This window comes from Acomys minous (genome assembly GCF_964271855.1).
Source record: "Acomys minous genome assembly, chromosome: 2".
Lineage (NCBI taxonomy): Eukaryota > Metazoa > Chordata > Mammalia > Rodentia > Muridae > Acomys > Acomys minous.
The window spans coordinates 142,013,222-142,038,234 of NC_140484.1; the positions used below are offsets into that span (position 1 = coordinate 142,013,222).

Below are 25,013 nucleotides of genomic sequence, written 5' to 3' on the forward strand. Positions count from 1 at the left end.
TCTCAGGGAGGACAAAGCCATGCCACTCTCATTTGTGCAGAGGAGAGGGAGAGGAAGAGAGGGTGTCTAAAAATCAGAACTCAGACCTACATGTATGATAGTGTTCCAGCCTCACTGGCTACCTGCTGAGGACCTCTGAATGTCCAGCACTATGTGAGGCTCTACCCAAGGGCTTTTGTTTTTAGTGTGTTAGTGTCTGTGTGTGTCCATATTTAGCCACACACACTGACCACTTAGACACCAGACTCAGATAAATGGAAGTTTTTTGAATGCTTAGAAAAGTCTGACCAGTCAGCAGGCACATGTTCTGGATTTGTGAACTAAGACTGTGGTGCTGAGTAGTTCTCAGGGTGAGTTCTTAAAAAGACCATAACCAAGTAGGAATAATCAATTCAGTTTCAAATACATAGTGTCTAGCCAAGCAAGAATAATCAATTCTATTGCAGGTACATTGTGTCTACGTAGCTAGACAAAGCATTTTAAACGGATTGGCTGGGATATAGGAAGCTTGGGAACTGTTCACCATTCTGGGAGAATGGAACATAGCAGGACATTGTGGTTTCGTTTAAGTAGAATGTACATTCATCATCAATTCAAGTAGAACACTCAACAAGTATTAAATTGTAAGCAAAAGGCTATTCTCATGTCAGGTAAGCAGAGCCTGAGAACTGAGCTCAAGTTCACGTTATGATCAAGATGAAAATTAAAGACAAAATGGCTTCGGTTATGCTAAAGATGAAAGGAGGCATCAACAGGGGGGATACAGTCATGCTAAAAACTAAAGTGGGTCTCAACAGAGGGGCAGTAGTTCTGTAAAAAGCTAATGCAGGCCTCAACATATATGAATGTGTGCTGTCTGTGGATGCCTGCAAAAGAAAGCTGTGGATTCCCTCCAGCTGGAATCACAGGTAGTTGTAAGTCTTCTGATGTAGGTATTGGGAGCTAAACTCTGAAAGAGTAAGGAGCGCTCAACCTCAGAGTCACCTCTCCAGCCCCTACCCAGGGTCTGTTAGAATGCGTCCACAACCCTGAAGGCTTGAGAGTATCTCCCTATTTCACAGGTGGGGAAACAAAGGTTTACAGAAGAGAAATAATATATTGTGAGTTTAGTCAAAGGTCATATGAGATGATGCCCTGCCCCAAATACCCAGCCTTCTGTAACTCCTTCCAATGAATCCACTGAAAAATAGTTTAAATTCAAAAGGAATAATATATCAAAGGATCAAATAGTGAAAAATATTCAAATTCTTGAAAATTATGATTATTGCAAGGTATGTAAGCACTCTAAAAACAGGCCCAAGAGAGTCTAAATTGCTAATTTTTATTGGTTTGTTGTTGTTGTTGTTAAATCATCAGATTGTCCTATTTCTCATTTAAATAAATTCTTCCTAGACAGATCACCAGTGTTGCCCTCACCCAGCCCCCACCCCCACAAACACATGTAGCTTGCTATACAATGTATGTGAATCTTCTCGCTCAGAATGTGTGGCTTTTATGCTGTGGTCACCCCCAGGATGAATTCTCCCAAAGTCTCTTCACAATTCTCTTCACAAGCTATGCATTTCATCATTTCTCAGAAGACAGGCCACCTGGTAACTCCCCAGCTGGTGAAAATGTGGCCTCCAGGCAGAGACCGGGGTGTAGTCATCCTCCTGTCAAGAAATAGAATGAGCTAGAGAGACGCCTCAGTTAAGAGCACTTACTATTCTTGCAAAGGACCTAGATTCAGTGGATCACAATCTGCAACTCCAATTCCGGGGGATCTGACGCTCTCTTCTGGCCTCTGAGAGGGCACCAGGCATGTACATGGTACACATACCTACATGCAGGCAAACCTTCATATACATATAATAAAAATAAATACATCTAAAATAATATTTTGGAAGGAAGATAACCCCCAATCCTCAAGGTGATGCCTGCTTTCGTGCTGGTCCCATGTAGGCTTCAAGAGCTCTGTCATCCCTTGAGGCAAGTCTCCATCCTTTGAGTTCCTTATGACTTATATAAATCCCGTTGATGGTTCAGGGATCTGGGAAGGTTCCGTGCAGGTGGGAAGGGCAGATGGAAGACCCACTGCTGACTTAATTGGCTCATTATGAAAAGACTGGGTGTGGTCTTCATCTTGGGCATGACTGTCTCCCAACTCCCCACCCAGCTGCCTGTGACTTGCACAGCTGATTAGAACAACTGAGCAAGCTGTGACTATCCCAGGGTGTCTGGGGAACACCCCCAGCACCCTCACAGCCCTCTGCGAGCTTCAGTGATTTCTCCCTAAGACAGGATTGCTTAGAAGCTCAGTATCATAAAGTGCTTATTAGCTAAGTAGTTAATAAGGTCTCATTAGACACAATACAGGCTGATCTTGGCTCCGTCAGGAGGCAGGTACCATCCGTGGGTGTTACGGCACCCCTTGCATCTTTTCTGGGAGAGTGATGTGGAGCCAGTTCACATCATAGGAGGCTAAGCAGGGCTAGCCTCCCTCCCCTCCCTATTTTCAAGCAAATCTTGTATTTTGCCCTTCTATCTGAGGAACAGAGTTGGGGGCACCCCACCAGGGAATGGAACATCAGACAAACAATGGCTTATTGTCCTGAGCAAACACACCTGAGCCTTCCTGAAAGAAGGAGCCAGATTTCTTGGATTGCACAGGTTCCTAAAAGTAGGAAGAGACTATGTCAAAGCAGAAATCTAGTCTTTCAAAAGCTAGACCTGGGGGTGGGGGGAGGGGAGGGGTGCCTGGCCTAGCAGCTGCTGCTTGCAAGTCAAGACAGGAGGCTCTGCAGTGGCTGAGAAGCCCCAACCTACACCAGAGAGATCAGAACCCTGCCCCGCCCCCCAGCAGTTTGCAGCCATGTTCCTTGTAGTCCCCCCAAACCCTCTTTGCATGGAGTGACGATACTAAACTGCTCTCAACCAGTGGTGTGAGGGTCTCTGTGGCCTTCTCTCCTGACTGCCAGCTTCCTCTCTGTTCACCCATCATATCTGCTTTGTCTGGGATCCCAAGAGTTAGCCTCAGATGCTCGGTTAGGGTACCTCTGCTCCAGGAGCTGGGGGTCTGTGCTCACTTGCAGTTCCCTGGGCCCCCTGCTTTGTTCTCAACTCTGGGAACAACCAGATCAGACATGGCTCCCAAGAGCAGCCTTGGGTTAGGATGGAAGTCATTGTTTTATCACTTAAGACTCAGTGTTACTTGAGGCAACTTTTTCCAGAGAGTCCTGGCAGCCTAAATGGCTGCTAGGCCTGGCCACTCCTCTCAGAGGCAGCAAGGTCTTGGAGCCTCCCTGAAGAGCCTGGGGACCATAAACAGGACTTCTGGCTCTTAGGCTATGCGTTATTGCACCTCCCATCAGAGTAGGCAAAGCCTCCCCTGGGTGGTCTGTCAGCGCTGCTGGGAGGAAGGGCATCAGCGGGGCTCGGCCTGGATGTGTGATTATTCCATCCTCGTTTGAACTGTTCAGTGATGCTGGTCTGTAGCCATCCCTCCAGAGTGCTGTCTTCCTGGATGCTGGCTTGGCTGCTGAGCAGGTTACAGAGCAGGGCTAAGACCCAGCTCTACTGTAGACTGGTTCCAAGGCGTGACACAATGCAATGAGCTTCTGGGCTTGCTTTACTCATTTAGGAAAATATGGATTGTTGCATCTTGGGAAACAAACCCCAGATCCGTTAAGAACATATTCCATTCCCCAACCCCTGGCTGTAATTGCATTGTCTGTGATGGTGGTGCTTTGTTTATTTGTTTGTTTTTTGTTTTTTCTGAGTTGGGGGCAGGACCTCGTTCTACAGTCCAGGCTAACTCACTATGTCATAGATTTCACTGTATCATTCAGGCTGGCCTCAAATTCATAGCAATCCTCCTGCCTCAGCTTCCTGAGTGTTGGGATGCCACGTATGTATTGCTGTGCCCCTGCTATAGCTCTATGATTTGACAACCCTCTATAACTCATAGGAGTAGAAATAAGCATTTTTTTTTCTTTTGCTACAACCAGCTTTGGGGTTCTTTCCTTCTGTCCATTTCTATAAGTCTGGCCTCCACTTCCTGGTGGTCCGGTTTACCTCCGGAGACTTTGCTTTCCTATATGCTGGAACCTTCTTCCACCTTGCCCTGTGTTCCTGCTGGGTGCTAACTGCCTTTCCTTTTGTCTGTTTCCTCACCTCTGCTCTTGGCTAGCTGACAGTAGGGAAAGTGTCCAGCGGAATAGGGGCCGCAGCTGAAGTCCTGGTCAATCTGTACTTGAATGATCACAGACCTAAGACACAGGCCACCTCTCCAGACCTGGTAAGGAAATGCACTGTCAGCTTCTGCCTGCAGATATTTGCCCAGAGTATGGGAGGCTCGAGGTACCCCATCTCAGGGAACAAGGGGGGTGCTGGAGGTAGGTTGGATCCAGCAGAGACTGGGGGAAGCCTCGTTGCCTCAAAGACTAACTTCACTTGGGACCTTGTGGCTCATTGTCCGAACGAGGCATGCACCCTGCTGTCCGTGCCTTTCCAGATCTGTTCGGCATCAGGCTCTGCCGGCCTGTCTGTCGGACAAGTTCCCTGCCTTCAGCATTTAGTGTTCAAGCTGAGCAGACCTGGGAACTGAGACGTCTTCTTCTCTCTGGCTCTCTCCCTCCTCGCTCTAGGTGGCATGTTGCCATTAGCAACCCTGGCCACCGACTGTTGCTCCAGGCCTTCCCTCCTCCCACTGCGAGTGGGGGGGGGGGGCAAAGACTCAAGCACCCCTTCTCTGCACACTCTCAAATAGATTTGAGGTTACACCCAACCCTCACTTGATCCCCATCACTACAGGAGGGCAGGGACATGTAGCCCACCCTGTCTTGGTTTCTTTTCCTCTTGCTGTGAGGAGCTGCCCTGACAAACACAGCTTTAGGGGAGTTCAGCTCACAGCCCATCCTGGCAAGAAGTCAAGCAGGAGCCTGAGGCAGCTGGACACGCTGCATCCACAATCAGGAAGTGGAAAGGGATAAATGCAAGCTTGCTGCTGTTCCATCTATACAGTGCAAGCTCCCAGCCTGGGAATGGTACCCACTCATGGGGGGTGGGGGAGGGGGGTGGGGGCTTCCCACCCCAGGTAAACTAATCAAGGTAATCCCCCATAGGCATATGGACAGGCCCATCTCCCAGGTGACACTAGATTTTATCATGTTGACAGCCAGCACTGACCATCATCACTCATCATCACTGTCGTACCCGGTGACATTTACACTCTAGGACAGACCACAGGAAAGCAACACTAGGTAGACACATTCGGTCGGGCGAGATGTCCACTCATTTTACTCAGCCTGGGAGAAGTCCCTGCAGGACTGGGGGCTGCGTGGAGAGTGACGTAAGCAACAGCCAGGAGCACAGAAGTCCTTGTGATTTGATTAAGAGTGGCAACAAACCGAGGCCTGGCCTTTGGAGATTTATTCAGCCCTAGCATTTTGCTTTTTTTCCTCCTGGCCCCAGGAATCCGTGCGAAAGACATTTCACCTGAGCCTGGGTGGCAGCGACACCTGCTACTTTTGTAAGAAGCGTGTGTACGTGATGGAGCGGCTGAGCGCTGAGGGCCACTTCTTCCACCGTGAGTGCTTCCGGTGCAGCGTCTGCGCCACCACCCTGCGCCTGGCTGCCTATGCCTTCGACTGCGATGAAGGTAACCCTGGGGGCCAGGACAGCACTGGCCTCTGGCCTCAGTCTTAGATGTGACCTTGCTCTGGGGTTCCAGTCCTCTGGAGGTTCCAGGACACCCAATCCTTACCAACAGGGAGTAGGGTATCATCTGGAATGCTACTTCCGGAAACTGGGAGATGCTACTGTAGAGAGCAGAAGCCACTGGCACAGTGGCACCAGGCACCCATGACACCTACTGTCTGCTGAGGGCTCTCACCTAGCTCACTCAACTCAACCCCACCACTTTCCATGATGCCTGTGAAGCCAAAATAACCAAAGCCGATCAAACTGTGTGACATGCCTAGCATGTAGTAAGAACTTAAATAATGCTGGTCAATAAAGTATGTGGGGCTGAGGAGATTGCTCAGGAAGTTACATGCTTCTCTTGCAGCCGTGAGGACTTGAGTCCAACCCAAGAACCCCTGTTCTGTTTTGTTTAAATGGGGCCCGGTATAGTGGCGCACACCTTGAATCCCAGCACTAGAGAGGCAAAGTCAGTTGGTCTCTGCGGTTTGAGGCCACCCTGGTCTACACACAGCGAGTTCCAGGCCAGCCTGAGCTACATAGTGAGATTCTATCTCAAAATAAGTAACTAGAAAAGAAAGAAAAGAGAAGCAATGTGTTCTGGTGTGTGTTTATAATCCCAGCACTGAGGAGACCACACAGGCAGATCCTTGGGGCTCTCTGGCTGGCCACCCTAGCCTCCTCGGTGCTCTCCAATGAGAGACCCTGTCTCAAAACAGAAGCAGAAAGCCGAGGTAAATGGTGCCTGAAGAACTACAGCTGAGGTTGTGCTCTGACACCCCCCAACACATACACACAACTGCACACACACACACATGTACTGACCTGCTCACACACACACAAAGTATGAATTATAAAACTGGCTTTGATATTAGCACTTCTTTGCGTAAGTGGCCTACCAGAGCTCATCAGCAAAGAATTACATTTACTGTGCAAAGAGATCACTTCCTTTTCTTTTCTTTTCTCCCCATGCCCCCAAGACAGGGTTTCTCTGTGTAGCTTTGCTTAGTTTGCTTTGTAGACCAGGCTGACCTCAAACTCACAGTGAGCCACCTGCCTCTGTCCACGTCCCCCACCCCACCCCCACACAAGTGCTGGGGTTACAAGCATGCACCACTGTGCCCAACTAAGAGATCACTTTGAAATAATCAGCCTTTGGTTATACTGTCATTTAGAATGTGGGACACTATGACACAGTGCTTATAATTATGTGCCTTAAAACTATCCTACCTAGGGCACATTGGGCCAGTAGCAGCCACTCACCACACAACCATGGAGCTGTTACTTAAAGCCTCGGTCTCTCAGCTTCCTCATCTGCAAAGGGGGGAAACGATAGGACCCTGTATGGGCGTTGTACACCAATGATCCCAGCTCTCTAGAGGCAACAGCAGTAAGACCCTGAGTTCCAGACCAGCTTGGGCTCCATATAGAGTCTCTGCCTCAGAAGAGCAAAACAAAAAAAATAACAGTCCTCAGTTCAGAAAGATGTGAGGCTTGTTGAGTTAAGTTATATGACGTATTTATTCAGTATCATCATCACCATCACCATTTTTATTGTTGTAGAAGTAGGAAGTAATGCTATTCTAGAAGCTACCCAGTGGTTCTGGGCAGTGCCATTTTACCCAGCATGCATCTTTTACTCTGCCTGCATCTTTTCTCTCATCTCAGGCCAGCTGTCCTGACCCTCAAGATTCCAGAAAGGACTGTGTGGCTGATACTCACAGAACTACCTGTTTTCCCCCTGACAACAGGCCTTGTGAAGAAATGTGACCTCTGTTTGGGTTGGGAGTCACCTGGGGGTCTTAGCCCCACTCGGGGAGTCCCCCATCGCTGGCATTGTCTCTGAGGGAGGCAGCAGAATGTAGCTGCCTTATCCCGGAGCCACTTTAGAGCAGGCAGATACATCCCTGCTTATTTCCGAACAGTGCTTGGCTTATCTCCACAGCTGTTGAATTCTGACTGGACAGGGATTGATGCTTGTTCCAGTAGTGCTGTCTACAGAGAAAAACTGTATGTGCATGTGTCTTTTCTCCCAGGCAAATTTTACTGCAAGCCCCATTTCATTCATTGTAAAACCAGCAGCAAACAACGCAAGAGGCGGGCAGAGCTGAAGCAGCAAAGAGAGGTATGTTGGGCTCCGCAATGCTGGGAGAGCAGGGAAGTTCCCTCCACCTTGATGAGGTCTCTAAGGGCAACCGCAGAGTTAGACAGCCCTGGAGGGATAGAGCCCCCTGCTTGGGTTCTAGTGTGTTCATTTGTCTTAGTATGCTCGGCAGCCTCTGGCAGTGGGCCTTGTTTCAGACACCAGCTCCCGGAGAGGCGGCTGGCTTCCTCTGAGAAGTTAAGTGCTTGCTCTTGGGTCAAGACCGGGCTGTATGCTAAATTATGCAAAAGCCATGTGGTCCTACTGTGCCCAGGAGCCCCAGGGCACAGCTTGCAGGATGGAGGCCAGGTTTCCAGGTCCCTTCCAAGGCTTTTAAAGCAGTCACTGACTTTCTTGATGGTTTGTGGTAGCGCCCCCCTCTGGCAGCTCTTGGGAAATACCTTCTCTCCCGTTTGAAGACTCACCTAGCACCACCTGAAACCCACAATGACACAACCGTAGGTTCGCTATAGGAAAATGAGAAAGTAAATGGAAATTAGGAGAGTAAATCACCTATGACCAGTTGCCTTGGAGAAACTCCAGTTAACGTTATGGCAGTTGTTCAAGACTACTGACATTGGAGGAGTTGACATTGGACTCCATCTCCTCCCAGATGCTCCCTACGTGAGCCGATCCCACCTCTGCAGCTTTCTAGGCTTCTTCACCAACAGTATATCAAGACCCGTTCTCCATGACATTGGAATTCTTTTTTTTTTTTTTTTCATTTTATTCTATGTGCATGGGTGGTTTTTCTACATATATGTCTGCATACCACATGTGTGCCCAGTGCCTATGGAGGCCCGAAGAGAGTGTCAGGTCCTCTGAAAGAGTAGCCAGTGTTTTTAACCACTGAGCCATCTGTCTGGCTCCTATATACTCCCAGCACTTGGGAGATTGAAGCAGGAAGGTTTGGATTTGAGGCCAGCTCGGTCTACAGATGAAGTTCAAGACCTGTCTAAGCAACTTAGCCACACTCTAATGCAACAGAAGGGTTGCCGGGGTGGGGGTGAGAGGGCAGGGCGGTGCAGAGAAGGTGGGGAAAGGAAGAGAAGAGCAGCAGGGGAGAGCTGACATTACAGGAATCAAACTTTTTTCTTTTTAATTGAGACAGGATCTCACTATGTAAACCAGACTGGCCTAGAACTCAACAGTTAGTTAGCCCAGGCTGGCCTCAGAGTCACAGAGATCTACCTGCCTCTGTCTCATGAATGCTATGAGCTAGGAGTAAAATTTATAGTGCTATTAAAAGATTGTGTTTTACCCATAGTCAGTAATCTATTTCAGTAGTTCCATCCTGTTAGGCTTTTACACCATTTCATACTTCTATCTTGGAAAGATTTATTTTTTACAATGAATATATTTGCATACAAATCTTAATCTCCATTTCTGTCTTTCATGTACTATATATTGATACAAGTAGGTATGCAAGTCAAAGGGCCTAGATATTTTGAAGGCTGGTAAATGGCATTGCCCCTACCCCCCCCCCCTTAAAAGCAAGTTGTGTCCACATTCAATACCAAGAAAAGGAGCTGTGTCTGCTCTGCTGCTCTGAGACTCATGGACTAAGTGCCCTTGCTTTACTGTCTTCCTCAGGAGGAAGGGATGTGGCAGGAGCAGGAAGCACCTCGGAGAGACACTCCCACGGAGAGCTCTTGTGCAGTGGCGGCCATCAGCACCCCAGAAGGCAGCCCCCCAGGTATCTCCACCTCCTTCTTTAGGAAGGCACTGAGCTGGCCTCTCAGGCTGACAAGAGGCCTGCTCGACCTGCCTCAGAGCCTGCTGAGGTGGATGCAGGGACTCCTCCAGGCTGCTGGCCACCATGTCAGGGACAATTCTCAGAACTACCGCTTCACGGTTGAGCTCCTGAGCGTGGGGCTGCTGCTGTCTTGGGCCTTCTCCGAGGTCTTGGCTGCCATGTACAGGGAGTCTGAGGAGTCCCTGGAGAGCATCCGCAGCTGGCTGCTCAGTTTCATCCCAGCGAAGCTGAAGTGAGATGCGCTGCCCCACAGTGCCTTAACATTTCCAAGTGTAGACTGCGATTTATGTAGTTTGCTCAGACTCTGCCCAGCATCTTTAACCAATCAGCTCCAAGCCAAAGAGTCCCACACTGGCCACCTCTGCCTGACTTTGGCAGGATTAAGCATCTATTCACGGTGCTAGGGCCAGGGACAACATGAAGGATTTTCTTGTTTTTTTTAAACAACTTTGTATTCTTTTTTATTTTTTTTTCATACCAAAGTGAGCCATATTTCTGGGTTTACATTTCAATTTTTAACTTTTCTATGACCTGCCAAAAAGAAAGCACTATTTTTCTACAAGTATCAATATTTCTAACTGTTTCAACTTCTATCGCCAGTTTTACAAGGTCCTTGAACTTGGCAGTGGGTTGAGATTTATTGCTGCCAGCAAAGCTGGTGAGCAGAGACTAGAGATACAAAAGAAAGGCTGCCGTCACGTGACCAGTACCTTCCACTTTTCGGCATCCTGATGCTTCCCGTTCACAGTGGGTGCTGAGTTTGTTTGTTAAATAAAACACATCTATGGGGGCCGGGGGACACAATAAGGTTAAAAGAAATAAGTAGGAGAGTGGAATAACCCAAAATTTACCAACGCACACAGCGATGTGCCAGTGCTATCTGTCCTCGGGATAGGGGAGAGGAATTTTGCTCATATCTTTTGAAATCAAAAAGTAACTTAGCGGCTTTGCCTCATGCCCACCAAATCGCAGCCAATGGTATAGAGCCACATGGTTACCACGTTGCAGACATACATTTTCCTCCCCGCTAATGGGCACTGCAGTGAAAGCCTATAGACCCTGAGTAGCTCTGCCAGGCTGATGCAATGCTCAGGGCAAACTATTTCAGATGGTGTTGTTTTCACCCTCATCAAGTCCCCCCAGCCCAGGCTGCAGGCTGAGCCAAAGCCACTCATGCCCGTCATGGTCTGGCTGCCTCTAGGAAGCATGGCCCTGGTCTGTGAGCCTTACCGTTGGCATCCTGGATGCTTAGTCATGTAGCTGCCGTGTGTATTTCATTAACACGGTCAGAAATCCTTCTTCCAGTGCCCCAGAAAAAGAAGAATGGCTGGTCTTTGGGTGGCTTCAAGCCCACGGTGTTTTTGACTCTGGAAAGAGTCCCACCCCACTCTGTGATGCTCAGCTGCTGCAGCAGGTTGAGCAACTGGACGGCTGATAAGGGCTTTCTAGGTAATCCAGGTGTCTACAGACACTGGGTACATGACAGCTATGGAGAGCTGCTACCACTAGCACGCCCTTTAGATATTAGGAAGGTCTGGTTTCAAGGCATCTTGAAAGCTTTGATATAAGTTTCTATAGGGTGGGGAAAGAGGGGGTGCATTTCCTAGAGACTCCACCCTGAAGTCATGGGAAAGACACAGCATGGCTGTGACCAAGTCCATGGGAACCAGCACCTCTGACCTTGTTGTAATTGTTGCCAGTGTGGTGACGTACATTGTATCTGCCCCGCTTACAGCTGGGGTTCTAATGGTCACGTGTGATGGAAGGAGCCCTTGAGTCCTATTTTGTTTCATTGTGTCACATGAATTCTTGAGGTCATGTTATACTGATTTTTCTCCAGCTCTGGGTGGGCTGGGACACTTTGTGGAATGCTCTGGGAAGCCAGAGTGAACTCTCTTTAAAAAAAAAAAAGTCATTTATAGCCATATGGAGGCTGGTTTGAATTATTTCTGGTAGACAGGGTGTGTCTGCCACAAGGCTGAGACAACTGTATGTTCTGAGACCTTGAACCTTCCTGGTGAGCGAGAGCAAGGGCAGGTCCTGGGAGACAGACACTCTAGAGATGAATTAGCCTCGAGGATGAGTTTGAGACCCCAGAGTAAAATGGAGACAGAGAGGCTACTGGGGTGCAGAGGGTCCTGGGAACGTTTGTGGACTAGAGTGGGCGTTCTGTTAATATGCACCCCGAGCCTCCACTCTCGGAAATGAATAGCTGGCCGCCACCAGGAAGGATCGTCTCTCCCTAAGTAAGCAGTCCTTTGTGGTGGACAGTGGCTGCTCTGTTTCTCACCTCCAGTGCCTTTTCCTGTTGTCAGTTGGATTTGTTTTACCCCCTCGCTAAGTCTTTCTCTCTGTCTTTCTCTTTCCAACCTCACACTGCGGCCGCCAGTACGTTTCAGCCTTCCGGTCCTACACCCACTCCTTGGCTGACACTTCTCTGCTCTAAGGTGACTGATTTTCTTGGCAATTTTCAGAGAGAGGTACTAACCCCCTAACCCGCTTTCTGCACCCCATCCTCTGCGTCGGTGGTACTGGTTGCACTAACTCTGAGCGTCTTGCATTACTAACGGACTGCCTAGAGGCGTGAGTGGCTGATGGCATGGGGAAGGGGTCAGCTTGAAGTCTGCGTTCTGCCTCCCCCCTCTTATGGAGCCCAGCCAGCAGCCTGGGCCCACAACAAGTGCATGCCCCCTGCCCCCCCCCCCCCCGCCGCCCACTCTGCACCCTGGGCTAGCCAGCCTCTGCATGCTTTCTCAGTTGCACTTTCAGAGCCTTTTGTCTTCTTGAGAGGGTTCCGTGATTGTGAGACAGTATTGTAAAAGGAGGGCTCTGTCACCTTTGGAAACGTTTCCCCTCAGTGACCTCTTAAAAAAAAAAAAAGGGCACATCTAGGAGATTCTTCTTCAGTCTGTTCTAATACAAAGATCACCAATGCCTTTGATTGGAACCATAAGTGACACAGTTTGCTGATGCTTTAAAAGTATAATTGTTCCCAGACTCTGTGGCCAGCTTGACCCATGCTCTGTGCTGTGAATACAGTGAAGCTACCAAGGCCTTCCTCTGGTTCAGCATAGTTAGTGCTAGGGGCTTGCTGTGCCTTTCACGTGCCTCTGGCTCTTAGGTCCCTACTGTTTCACAGGCTTTAATGAGAGCAGCCATGGTCACAGGGAGCAGGGCTGGATTTCAGAAATAACTCAGGCCAGCCACTGTCAATGCTCCTGTACATCTATCTAGCCTGCACGATCTCTCTCTCTCTCTCTCTCTCTCTCTCTCTCTCTCTCTCTCTCTCTCTCTCTCTCTCTCTCTCCTCCTTTACCTGGAGCAGCAAGACAGTCATGTGCTACTACAAGAAGCAGTCGCAGGAAGGGCAGACAGCAGATGTGGGTCCCGCACACATCTTCAGACTGCAGTCAGAGCCTATCTCACATGTAGCTAGAGCTACCCTGCCCTGCATGCTGCACTTGCTTGCTGCATTGGCGCAGAGCCCAGCCAGTACAAATTCCTCTCCTCTCCTCTCCTCTTTTCTTCTTTTCCAGCATTCCCCTCTCTAAAATGTCAACCAAAGAGAGCCCCCAACCCACTCCCCACCCCCACTCGCAGCCTCCTCAGGCTCCCCATCTCATGGCAAGGCATGTCGGTGACCCTAGAGAATTCATTTACAGTGCCATATGGAACCCTGTATTTTACACACAGCAAACGATGTTTAGGTTATTTATGATCTTTGATGCTGTAAATGAAAATAAATATGGTTCTTTATAAAACTCACCGTTTCCTCTCTTCTTTGCCGTGGAAGCTTCTAAAACCTCAAACACAGGGACCGGTTTAGGGGAGCCATACTCCTCTAAACTGTTGGCAGGGGCTTGCACTTGTGGTGGTGACCCGGGACTCTATGGGGCTATGCCAGGGCAATCTGAAATATTACCCAAAGGTAATATTTGGAAAAATGTCACCAATACTCCGGTGTCAGGCTTTGGGGTCTTTTTCTGAAATGTCTGGTACTTTGCTGTTCTAGATGCTGGGCAGAGGAGGAGAAGGCCAATGTGACTTCAGCTCTTAGGACCAGGCTGTGCTGACAGCTGTCTGGGCCCATTTTCCTGACACTTGCAAGCCATGGCTTTATGTGAGGGCTTTACCAAAAGCCTCGCATGTTTTGGTTCTTACAGAGAAAAAAAAAAATGAGTCTTTCCATGGTTTGCACTGGTCCACCCAAGTAATGGACACAAAGGAAGAAGGAAGAGGTGGGCATCAGTCCCTTGGAGGCAGTGAACCAACAGTTGTGCTCACCAGAGCCTTGTACTATAAGGTCCTGCCCACCTGGCCGCTGAGCACAGTGCCCAGCAGGCTCTGTCCAACTCCACTCTGTTTAGGGGATGGACTTGGGACGGGGGTGGGGGGGTGGTTCTCCCTTGACTGTCCAGGTGGTGCCAAATCTCTGCAAGGACTCCCTTTGCAGCAGCTTCTGCCACTGCTAGACCAGATGTGGCTGAGCTTCTAGTACTAGCATTAAAAAAAACAAAAACAAAAACAAAAACAAAAAAACCTTGCTGTGGCCTCTGAGGGCCTAGGCATCTCCCAGAGAGCATTTCTGGGATTCTAGTCTCTAGCCCAGCTGCTGGTTCCCAAATCTGCCTTCAGTGCCACCTCAGGTTGTGGCCCAAGGTCCCTACCTCCTCTTCCATTCAAGGAAAGCTATTAGGGCCTAGAAATCAGGGGCACAGCAAGGGAAGAACCAATGACTAACCCTTTCCCTAGGCAACAGTTCTTGTTGTCCCAGGAACTTATCCCAGGTCCAAGAATGTAGCAAAAAGGCCCTTGTGCATCCCTGGTGCTTAAGAAGGACGCATCATCTTAGACTGGTGTTTTAATTCTGACTCATCTTATCTGCGCTCCTGCTCATCTTCCCTCGTTTTCCCCGAGCACCTACTGTGTGCTAATGAATATGGTGCCAGTCTCTCTTAAATCCTGAAGGCTCGTGTTAAGTCTCTGATAAAGTCTTCTGATAAATAAGCTTAATTGAACTGTTTCAGTTGGCGTTCTCAGACCTGCTTGGAGAGTATCTTAGTTTGATTGGGTTTGACTACTATATCCTACATAGTTGGTATTTGATAGAATATTTCTTGATTCAAAAACAAACCATGAAGACTTAAATGCTTGCGGTGGGGAGAGCAAATCTAAGACTTTGGTAGGCAAGCATTGTACTGATGAGCTCCCTCCCAACCCTAAGACTGAACGTTTTTAAGGTAATCTAATAAAATTAAATATTAGTCCCTACACTAGTCAGGCAAGGAGGCCATGCCTGCAATGCCTTCACTCGGAAAGTAGGGACAGGGGAATCAGGAGTTCAAGGTCATCCTTGGCTACATAGCAAGTTCAAGAAAAACTTTGGCTACATGAGACCCTATCTCAAGAAAATAACCGCCCCCACCCACCCAAGAAGTTCCTAACAGGGCAAATTCGTGTTATACATGTATTAAATACAATTAAATATTTGTTAGATCATGCAAAAAATTCATATAGGAAAAACATGAAACTATTTTGACCATTTACATGTTAAATGTTTTTAAATGTGTGTGTGTGTGTGTGTGTGTGTGTGTGTGTGTGTGTGTGTGTGTGTGTGTCAGAGTGTGGGTTTGTACACATAAATACAGTGTCTTGGGTACCAGAAGAGACTATTGGGTGCCCTGGAGTTGGAGCTAAAGGTGGTTGTGAGATGCCAGATGTGGATGCTGGAACCAAACTCTGGTCCACTGGAAGAGAAATAGGTACTGTTAACCACTCGGCCACCTCTCCAGCCCCAACCTTCTACATTTTAAAAACAGAATGAAAACCAGGCATGGTGGCACACATCTTTAGTCACAGCAGTCAGGAGACAAAGACAGGCAGATCTCTCTGAGCTCAAGGCCACTCTGATCTACACAGTGAGTTCTAAGACAGCCAGGGAGACCCTGTCTCAAAACGCAAATAAATAAACAAACAAATAACACAAGCAAACCAATCATATAATTGTAAAAACTAAAATATTAACTAGGCAGTCAGACTAGAGGAAAAAAATCTGAATTAAATACAGTAACGCGGAAGCTCAATGCCTGGTATTTAACTGGTTCACTTAAAGCTGCTATTTCCAGGCACCTCCCACAGTGACCCTGGTGAAGTTAATCTTTACTGAGCCAGTGACCCAAGGGTGAGTAAAGGCTGTGAGCAAATAGTTCCCAATTAGGCAAATTCAGAAAGTAAACACTGAAAGGAGGGGGGGGGGAAAAGGAAAGCATTTGAGTAAATGTCCTCTCTTGGAGTTCAAAAGGATGTAAATGGCTCTGTGACCCCACCTAGTCAGAAGCGAAACTGAGGAAGCAGTGATGGTGAGGGAAAATACCAGCTTAGGCGGGACAGCAGAGACAGTCTCTTTCCTGAAAGGCAACATAGCAACCAAGATTGCCCTTCAAACAAAGACTCTGTCCTTTGGACCAGGAAGGAGGAAATCTCCGTGTCCCTTGAGTGGTAAGAAGGGTGAGCTCGGCCTCAGAGGAGGCGGCTGCTCCTTATTGGTGTGGACTGCTTGGTTTTTCACAGTTTTACACCATCACCACCCTGAAAGTCTTTAAGTCAAAGAGCTTCTGCCTCCTTCACTGCCCTGGGTCGGCTGCTATCTGCCCAGCACTTTCCTGGGCCCATCCCTGGGTCAAGCCCTGTACTTCCTCCTTGTAGCACCATGAGGCCCATGAAGAAAAGAAAGAGGATTTCCAGGAAAGATCACTGGGAACTAGACAAGTGATTTACAGTGGTTTCCGCCACTGTGAGGGAGCAGAGAGCACCATGGCCCAAGCTAGGCCAAGACTCTGTGTGGTAAGGACACAAAGATGTGGCTGAAATCCTATCTTTGACCCCTGGAACTTTGCTCTGCTGTGTCCCGTGTGAGCCCCCACCGTGCACCGGAAGCTAAGAAAGCCTTTTGCCCTGGGGTTTGGGAACGTGGAATGGGTGAGTCAGCCCAGGTCAGTGCCTGGGACTCTGCAGTCGGGGTGCTCTGCTGAGCTCTGGGATTGCTTCTGGGAAGGTTTCATTTTGATAGTGTAGTTAATCTGAATCCCCTATAAGGTGGGTAGACACTAGACAGAGGCCCCCCCAGAGCATGCTGGGAGGCACCATCTTTCCTCTCTTGTACTGTCATCCCCAGCCTCTTCAAGACTACCAGCTATTTCCCCTCAGACAGAGGACTCAGCTCTAGAGTCCTGCCTCCTGTCACCCGTCAAAGCTTTGCGTGGGGAATGCCTGGACCTCAGCTAAGAGGAAACACAGGCCCTGGCTGTGATGTTACCTGTCTCTCCCCCACCCCCATGACTCCCTGCACATCCTTAGGCATCTCCATCTCTGAGCCACCTCCAATATCAATGTTTTTACAAACCAGTCTCCCCTGTTAACTGTCTCCCTCAGAGCAAAGAGCAGTCTCTCCTCGTTCCCCCCTCAAAAGCCAGGAGCCACGGAGTTTGCCTTATCCTGGACCCGCACCTAGTCCACTTAGAATCCTCTCTGAGGACAGAAAAGTTTGTTTGGCCTGGGAAGGTCTTGCTGGGGTCCAGCCACGGCTCATGACAGAGCTCTGAAGGAACCTGTATGTGTACACTGTGCGCCACGCCATCCCTACACGCTTCCACGTTGTCCCCTCCTTGCCTCCTGAGGGCTGTCACCGTCAACAATGCAGCAATGTCCATATAGCAGCAGGCAGGTTCGGTGCCCCCCCCAACCCCACCCCACCCCTGCCAAGCCCAGAGGGATATACCTGAATTGGCAGCTGTTCCCATGGTAACTTTGACACAAAGGTCTTTAGTAGTGTGTCACAAGGCCCACCAGGCCACACACATCCTCTCTCCTCTCTCACTGTCTCTAACATAGGAGTCCAGGTGACACTTGGAGATAATAGGTCGCATAGGGGATGTCCCGTCATTATAATCCGGGCTCTGGGTGGGCCAAAGGCATTGACTGCTATCTTTGATCCATTGAGCCCACGTGTGGCTAAAGCGAAGGGCCCATTAAAACGGGCAGACTCTCAACCATGTGGGAGGCTGGAAGTGCTGTCAGTCCTGTCTCATCAACCCACACCAGGCCTACCCAGGTGTAGACTCCATCGTGGACCTGTGGCAATGCCTACCACACCCTCTGCCCCAAGGGTGCTAGGAGGAGATTCAGCTTTGCCTAGCACCAGCCTGAGATGGAAGATAAACGCAGCTCCAAGGCTGCGTCCCTTCCTGCCAGATGCCTGCAGAGGTGGGGAGCTACCCTGCAGAGACCCCAGGTCATCCCTCCCCATCTTGTTAACAGAGTTATTAGGGACATACACATATACATACGCGTGCACTTACACGCACTCAGACACGCATTCACACTCGCGTACACATACAGTCTCACCCATAAACACGCGTGCAAACACACTAAGTCTATGACACCTGGGAAAAGCACAGCAAGGCAGAAAGACCAGTCTTCCAGGTGGAGGGCAGACCCAGATGCTCATGGCTACCTATCCATACCCTAGGAGTCCTAACAAGACAGGCTTAGCCATTTTTCCTCAGTAAGCCAATTAAATAGACAAGTAACAGAGAGAGAAAGACGTATTCAATATGACTGCATTAGGGGAAAATAAGACATCTAGTGAACCACTACCATCCACCTCACCCCTCACCCCCGCCACTTCTCCACCCCTCCACCACCCTCCAACCCCCCCCCCCCCACACACACACTGACACCCATCTTTGAGGTCTTAATGGAGATCTGTGTTTATAGAGGCCAAGTGGTATGGAAGACTAAGCAGGACTGGCAGAGGTGTGGCCCCACCTGTCCGTGTCTAGGCTTCCGTCTCTCTGCCATGGTGACCTGCACTGCGTGGAGTCTCTTTCCATGAGAAACCCACCAGGTTTTCCTTACCCAAGCGTTGGACTCTAGGGAGAGTCCAGTGTCTTGGGATCCCTTGCCTCAATAGTGTAGCCGAAGGGGAGGGCACATGTGTCTCTTTTAGACTTGTCTTCACGTCTGCCAGGACATGACAATGACTCTCAAAGAAATGTGAGCATTGGTCCTGGCAGCCCAAAGCTGGAGGCTGAACTGACTAGGCACAGTGCCTGTTAGTGACAGGGCAGAGGTGGAAAAGGAGAGCCATAGTCCAAGACTATGGCCCCCACCCTGCAGCCAGTACACAACTGCCCACCCTGCTTGCTGCTGAGGAGCACACAGAGCTGTAAGGAAGGCATTGCGCTCCACCCCTCATCCTACTGAAGGGGATCTGAGAGGAGCCTGCTCTGGGGGCTGCTGTCTGATCTCAGGATGCATATGAGGCTGGCATGTCCCTCGTGTCTGGCTCAAGGGTTAGGATGAAGGGTCTGAAATGGGAATAAGTAAACTCCGCTGAGGCCCACAGGATAAAGTTCGGCATGGTTCTCTTTCTCTCTGGGCAGAGGTGTGCCCTCCATCCGGGGGAGCGCGGCTTCTCTTCGGTGTCCGTCTGTTTAGATGAATGTGTCTCCTTGCTTAGGCTCTTGCTGGGGCCAGGCAGGGCCCTCTAAAGTAACACTATCTGTCTTGGTTTCATTCAGCAGAGGGTGGAGCTGTGTACACACACACATGTATACACATATACACAGACACACACACATGCACACCACACACTTATATCCAATCACATACACATACACACACAGAAATGCACATACACAATCACACACTTACACATATACACACACTCACACACAGACACATACACAAAATCACACACACATACACACAGACACGCACACACACTCATATATACACACAATCACACACAAACATTTACACACACAGACATGCACACGCACTCACATACATAATCACATACACTCACATACACATACAATCACACATGCATATACTCATATACACACTCACATATATACATACACACTCAAGCACACAAGCATTAACGTATACAGACACATACATGCACTTACATACACGTACTCAAACATGCACTCACACTCACACACACATGCACTCACTTATACACACACACACATACATACACTTTCACACACAAACATATATACTCCCACACATTCACAACACACACACACGCACACATACGCTGGGTCTATAACACCTGAGAAAAGCATAACAAGGCAGAAAGGTCAGGCTTCTGGGTGAAGGGCAGGCACAGATGCTCAGAGCTACCTCAGTCGCCGCTGAACATCCCCACATTCTCTACTTCCATAGGACACTGTGAGGAGTCATCACTCTCAGAAGCACGTGTCCTGCTAAGGACCTTGACACCGCCAGGGTCTCATCTTCCTCACAGAGCAGCTCTAACTCCCCTGGTACCGTGTGGAAGTACTGCCGCCTGCTTGTGCCCTCCACCATCCCGCCAATGCCTCATCTCCTGTCACTGAGCAGAGCCCACCTTACAGGAGGCTGGGGGGGGCCACTCTGTGCATAGCATCATAGACATCTGCCTGTCTGCGCTGGCCTGCGTGCCCTGCCTTCCCCTGCTCCGCACTGTTACAGAGGTGTAACCCTACGAGCTACATTCTCCAGGGTGCCTTGAACTAGCTCCCTGTTAGGTTTGAGACCAGGGGCACTGGTGGAAGGGTGGAGTCTGATCAAGAGAGGAGCCAGGGTATTTATTACTCCTGACATTCATACCCCTAATATCATGGCGGTGGCCTTGGCTTCTGGCATCTGGTAAGGCTTGGCCCTTCATTTTGGCCCAGCCAGCGCCGCCATGTCTCCTGGCCTGCCTTTCCCTTCCAATGCTGAGCTCTTTGGCTGGGCTTGTATCTTCTCCTTTGGATCCTGATGTCTTTAGTTCCCTCCACACATGTTTCATTCTCAACTTTTGTCCATCGGGGTGGGGGTACCAAAGGGAATTTCTTCAAGCCCCAAACCAGAAGCAACTCTGGTAGCCAGGACCTTGAACATGTCTCTCAAGTTTCAGTGGTGTGTGCAGCCTCCTCTTCTTCCTCCTCGTGTGTCTGAGACTTGCTGGGTGACTGTAAACTGAATATCTAAGGATGGGATCCAGGTCTGTCCCTCTGTGTACCCTCAGCCAAGGACCTGGCTGACAGGGCAGCAGCCATCAGAAACAAGCTTTTTTCAGCGGAGACATGAGTGACAACTCAGCAAGGCCACTCAGACTCTTGGGTCACAAATATTCACTGGTCTGAGGGAGACAAGTGTCACGTGACTGGGGCAGGGGTATGTTCTGCCAACTCTTAGAAGGGCTACAAAGTCAAGAACAGAGTGTCACTGTCCAACCAACCAAACGGTTCCGCCATGGTCACAGATGTACAGACTGGCAACGTGTGGCCACCTGTGGGTGTCTTAACCTCTTCGATGCTTCCGTAATTGCAGCAATAAAATGGGGACCACAAAATGCTTTGCATGAAGTGTAACAGACTTAGTACAAGGCAGTGCTCATACTATTCCTGGCATATATTGGGGCCTAGTAAAAGTAAGCTGCCACTGCTCATATTACAACCATCACTATAATCACCATCAAATCCAAAGCCACCACCATCAGCACCCCACCATACCTACTGCCATCACCATAACCACCACCCAAACCACAACTACTGTTACCATAGCTACCATCACCATCATCAAACCCACAACCACTTTTGTCACCCCTATCACCAAAACTACAACTACCATCCCCATCACCACAACCATCACTACCACCACGACCACCATCACCATCATCGTTAGCAAAGCAGCCAGTAATATTCCCCAGACACCTCACTTCCCAGTTGGGCTGGTATAGGCAGCCTTACACAAGTAGGTTTGCACGTACACCGGGAAACTAATAGTCCGCTGGTTGGGTTGGCCTGTACTCACGTTTGATTTGACCTTGTAATATTTTACAACTTGCAGAAAGCTCAGAACTTCTTGAATTGTCTTTACAGGCAGGAAATGCAGCTAAGAAGCAGATAACTCTTCCAGAGAGAGAATGTGTGTGTGCAGGGAAAAGAGGGATTTGAGTGCAAACATGAAGAATACAGTGTTTAAGGGCTGAGGTGCAACAATGAGGAAACAGGGAAAGAACATGTCTCTCAGAGTAAAGAAGAGTGAGACTCCAGGGCCAAAAGGGAACCTCAAAAAACAAACAAACAAGACCCCCAAAAACAAAAACAAACAAACAAACAAAAACAACCAACTTCTGTGTACTGGCTTCAGCAACAAATAGCCTTCAGGGAATTTTCTAGGAGTAAGAGGGTAGACAGGTAAAAGTCCCGTTAGGATTGTAGGAGACTGATAAAGGGAAAGAGAAAGTGGGCTGGAGGTGGCACCTCCTGTATGTTAAGAACAAATGGGACCGATCCAGTAGGCGAAGCCAAGACCACGGAAAAGAGAAGACAGTGAGCCGTATTGGGGGTGAGAAGTGAGGGGAGCTGAGTCCAGCTGAGGTTCAATTCTAGAGAGGAAACTGGACAGCTGCCTCCCTGTGTCAGGAGAAGGCTCACCACCCAGCGACTGGCCAGGCTGGAGGTGGGCTCGTGCTCCGCAGGCATCTCACGAGCACCTGCTTCATGAGGCATGAGTCCAACAGCAAACAAAACAGACAAAGCCCCACCCACATCCTAGTCCTGGAAAGAGACGACAAAGAAAGTAAAAAGGAAATTAAACAGCTCATTAGAAGGCGAGATTCACTATGAAGAATAATAAAGAGAGCAGAGTGCTGAGTGTATAGCCACATTGAGCAGGACAATTCGACACTGAGGTGACACTTGACCGAAGCTTCAAAGTTTTCCACCAGTGAAGGGAGTATCCAGGGCCAGCACTAAACAGCAGACTCCAGGGCACCGTGAGGGGCCTGAGGTGGCGCCTACCTAAAGTCCTGAGGGCACAGCATAGTGGTAACACAGCAGGAGCAGAGCAAGCCAAGGGACCGCGTGAGGAGGTAAGAGGACAGAGGCCACAGAGCTGTGGGAAACCTCTTGGGGGATTTTGAGCAGGGGTGGCATTCTCCAACCTGCATTTTTATGGGTTGATTCTTCTGCAAGATTAAAGGGGTGGAGCTCAGCAGAAAAGGGTTGGGGCCCAGGTAGAGACTTTTTTTTTAATTTATTGATTTATTCACATTACATCTCAATGGTTATCCCATCCCTTGTATCCTCCCATTCTTCCCTCCCTCCCATTTTCCCCCTATTCCCCTCCCCTATGACTGTGACTGAGGGGGACCTCCTCCCCCTGTATATGCTCATAGGGTATCAAGTCTCTTCTTGGTAGCCTGCTATCTTTCCTCTGAGTGCCATCAGGCCTCCCCATCCAGGGGACGTGGTCAAATATGGGGCACCAGAGTTCCTGTGGAAGTCAGACCCCACTCTCCACTCAACTGTGGAGAATGTCCTGTCCATTGGCTAGATCGACTTTTTTTTTTTTTTTTTTTTTTACTTTGGACAAGATATGACAGGGCCAGGCTGTGGGACATGGCAGGGCGTCATTCCTGGTGCATTTGAAGGAAGCGCCATTGGTGCTTGTAGAGGGCTGCGTGAAGCGAGGATGCCATTAGAGCGCCAACCTAAGCCACCTAGACTCCAATCTTGTGGAGCCATCCATACTTGTAGAGGGCTCTGTGGGGGATCTGGGTGGTGTCAAAGACGCCACGCCACCCTAGGTCCAGGAGGCTCCAGCTGCCACTGACCGAACTGGGATTAGTGATGGGTGGACAGGTGTCGGGGAAAGTGAGGATGGGCTTGTTGCACGTGACACATCTGCTAGACACACGCATGGAGTCATCAAATAGACAACAAGAGACCCACGTCCAGATGCAGGGGGGAATCATCTAGGCTGCTGATGCAAATCTGGGAGTCCTCCCTGTCCAGGAAGACACTGGACAGAGTCTGGGAGCCGGGAGGAGCCTTTTCTGGAAGAACTTGGCATGCAGGTCACAGGTCAGTGAGATGAGAGCTGAAGGGCTGCAGGGATGTCTCAGTGGTTAGAGCACTTGCTGTGCAAGCACAAGGACCTGAGTTCAAATCCCCAGAAATCCACGGAAACGCCAGGTAGGAGTGGTCTCCCCTGTAATCACAGCCTTGGAAGATTACTAGCCATGTCTCTGAACTCTAGACTTAATGGTAAGATCCTGTCCTAATGAATAAGGCCCAAGAACAGTCAAGGATGAGTCTAGATATATCAACCTCAGGCCTCCATATTGCATACATACACACATACATACACACCTACACACATCTGCTGCTCCCACACACATGTAAGGCCATCCATCCATGCATGTGTACACACACACACACACACACACACACACACACACACACACACACACGAAAATGGAAACATTTTGGGGTGGGGTTTGCCTTTGTTTTTGTTTTGAAGCAGGGTCTCACTGTGCAGCTCTATATAGCCTAGAATTCACTGTGTAGAGCAGGATGGCCTCATAAACTCACAGAGATCCTCCTGCCTCTGCCTCCCAAGTGCTGGGATAAAAGACATGCGCTACTATGCTTGGTAGAAACCTTTTTGTAACAACACATTGGTAGAGTTAGTTTGAACAAAGCAGTCAGAGGCTCGTGAGCCTGCCATGGATCTATCTCAGCCCCTCCCTCCAGGTTAAATGGGATGGTGCCAGTATTCATGCCTTACACACATCAGGAGTGCCCTAAGCATCGGGGCATCTGCTGGGCTGAGAGGTGGCCCTCGGCAATGGCGCAGAGGATTGGGAGGCCTGTCCTTGAGCATCTGGATGGACCAGAGGCTCCCTTTCCAGCGTCCTACCCAGACACCCAGAAGAGCCGGCACCCTGAAAGGGACCATTTGTTCCGCTATCTGTATAGGCCCTACTCTCTTGGCAGATGAGCCCACCTCTCCCAAGAAGCCAAAGAGTGTCCCTGAGCCCATGCCCAGAGTCATGGAAGTTGAAGCTACCTCTCCCCGGCCCTCTGAATGGACTTCAGTGAGGATCAGCCCTGAGGAGGAAGATACAGTCGGGCAGGACGTGCTGGCTGTACGTGTCCTTGTCACCAGTGAGGACAGCAGGTATGCCCAGATTACTGAAGGGATGGGTGGGAAGGCTGCATTTGGTATCTCTCTTCTCTCCACTGGGAACTCCTGGCAAAAGAGACTCTCTGGGCCTGTTTACTCATCTGTTAACAGGGACTGTGACAGTGGCGTGCCTCTGACGGAGCTGTAAGTCTCAAAAACTCGACACATGCCAAGTACTGCTTGGTGCATAGTAAATCCGATAAGGCTATGTAGCCATTATTTTCTTAGAGCAGGGAAAGGCCACCATGGCTCTACTGTCTTCTGCAGGAGTCACTGTCACGCAGGCACACTAAGGGTGCACTGACATGCAGGCACACTAAGGGTCCACTGTCACGCAGGCACACTAAGGGTCCACTGACATGCAGGCACACTAAGGGTGCACTGACATGCAGGCACACTAAGGGTCCACTGACATGCAGG

At 49.4% G+C, this 25,013-nt stretch overlaps 1 protein-coding gene and 1 long non-coding RNA gene across 12 annotated transcripts in view; one reads left to right on the top strand and one right to left on the bottom strand.

Moving 5' to 3' along the window:
- The window catches only part of MICAL2 (microtubule associated monooxygenase, calponin and LIM domain containing 2), a 198,852-nt gene that overhangs the window by 122,010 nt on the left and 51,829 nt on the right, over window positions 1–25,013 (top strand). For 7 of the 11 annotated variants that reach the window (XM_084772980.1, XM_084772975.1, XM_084772972.1 and 4 more), the window contains 5 exons: window positions 4,169–4,276; window positions 5,452–5,638; window positions 7,716–7,804; window positions 9,416–9,518; window positions 24,404–24,587. In XM_084772980.1, coding sequence (XP_084629106.1) covers window positions 4,169–4,276; window positions 5,452–5,638; window positions 7,716–7,804; window positions 9,416–9,518; window positions 24,404–24,587 — 671 coding nt within the window. Of the gene's footprint in view, window positions 1–4,168; window positions 4,277–5,451; window positions 5,639–7,715; window positions 7,805–9,415; window positions 9,519–11,967; window positions 12,026–12,903; window positions 13,340–24,403; window positions 24,588–25,013 lie in introns of those variants that run through there. The other 4 variants (XM_084772981.1, XM_084772982.1, XM_084772974.1 and 1 more) reach the window with 3 other exon arrangements.
- The window catches only part of LOC311592514, a 256,851-nt gene that overhangs the window by 35,878 nt on the left and 195,960 nt on the right, over window positions 1–25,013 (bottom strand). The window lies entirely within an intron of this gene.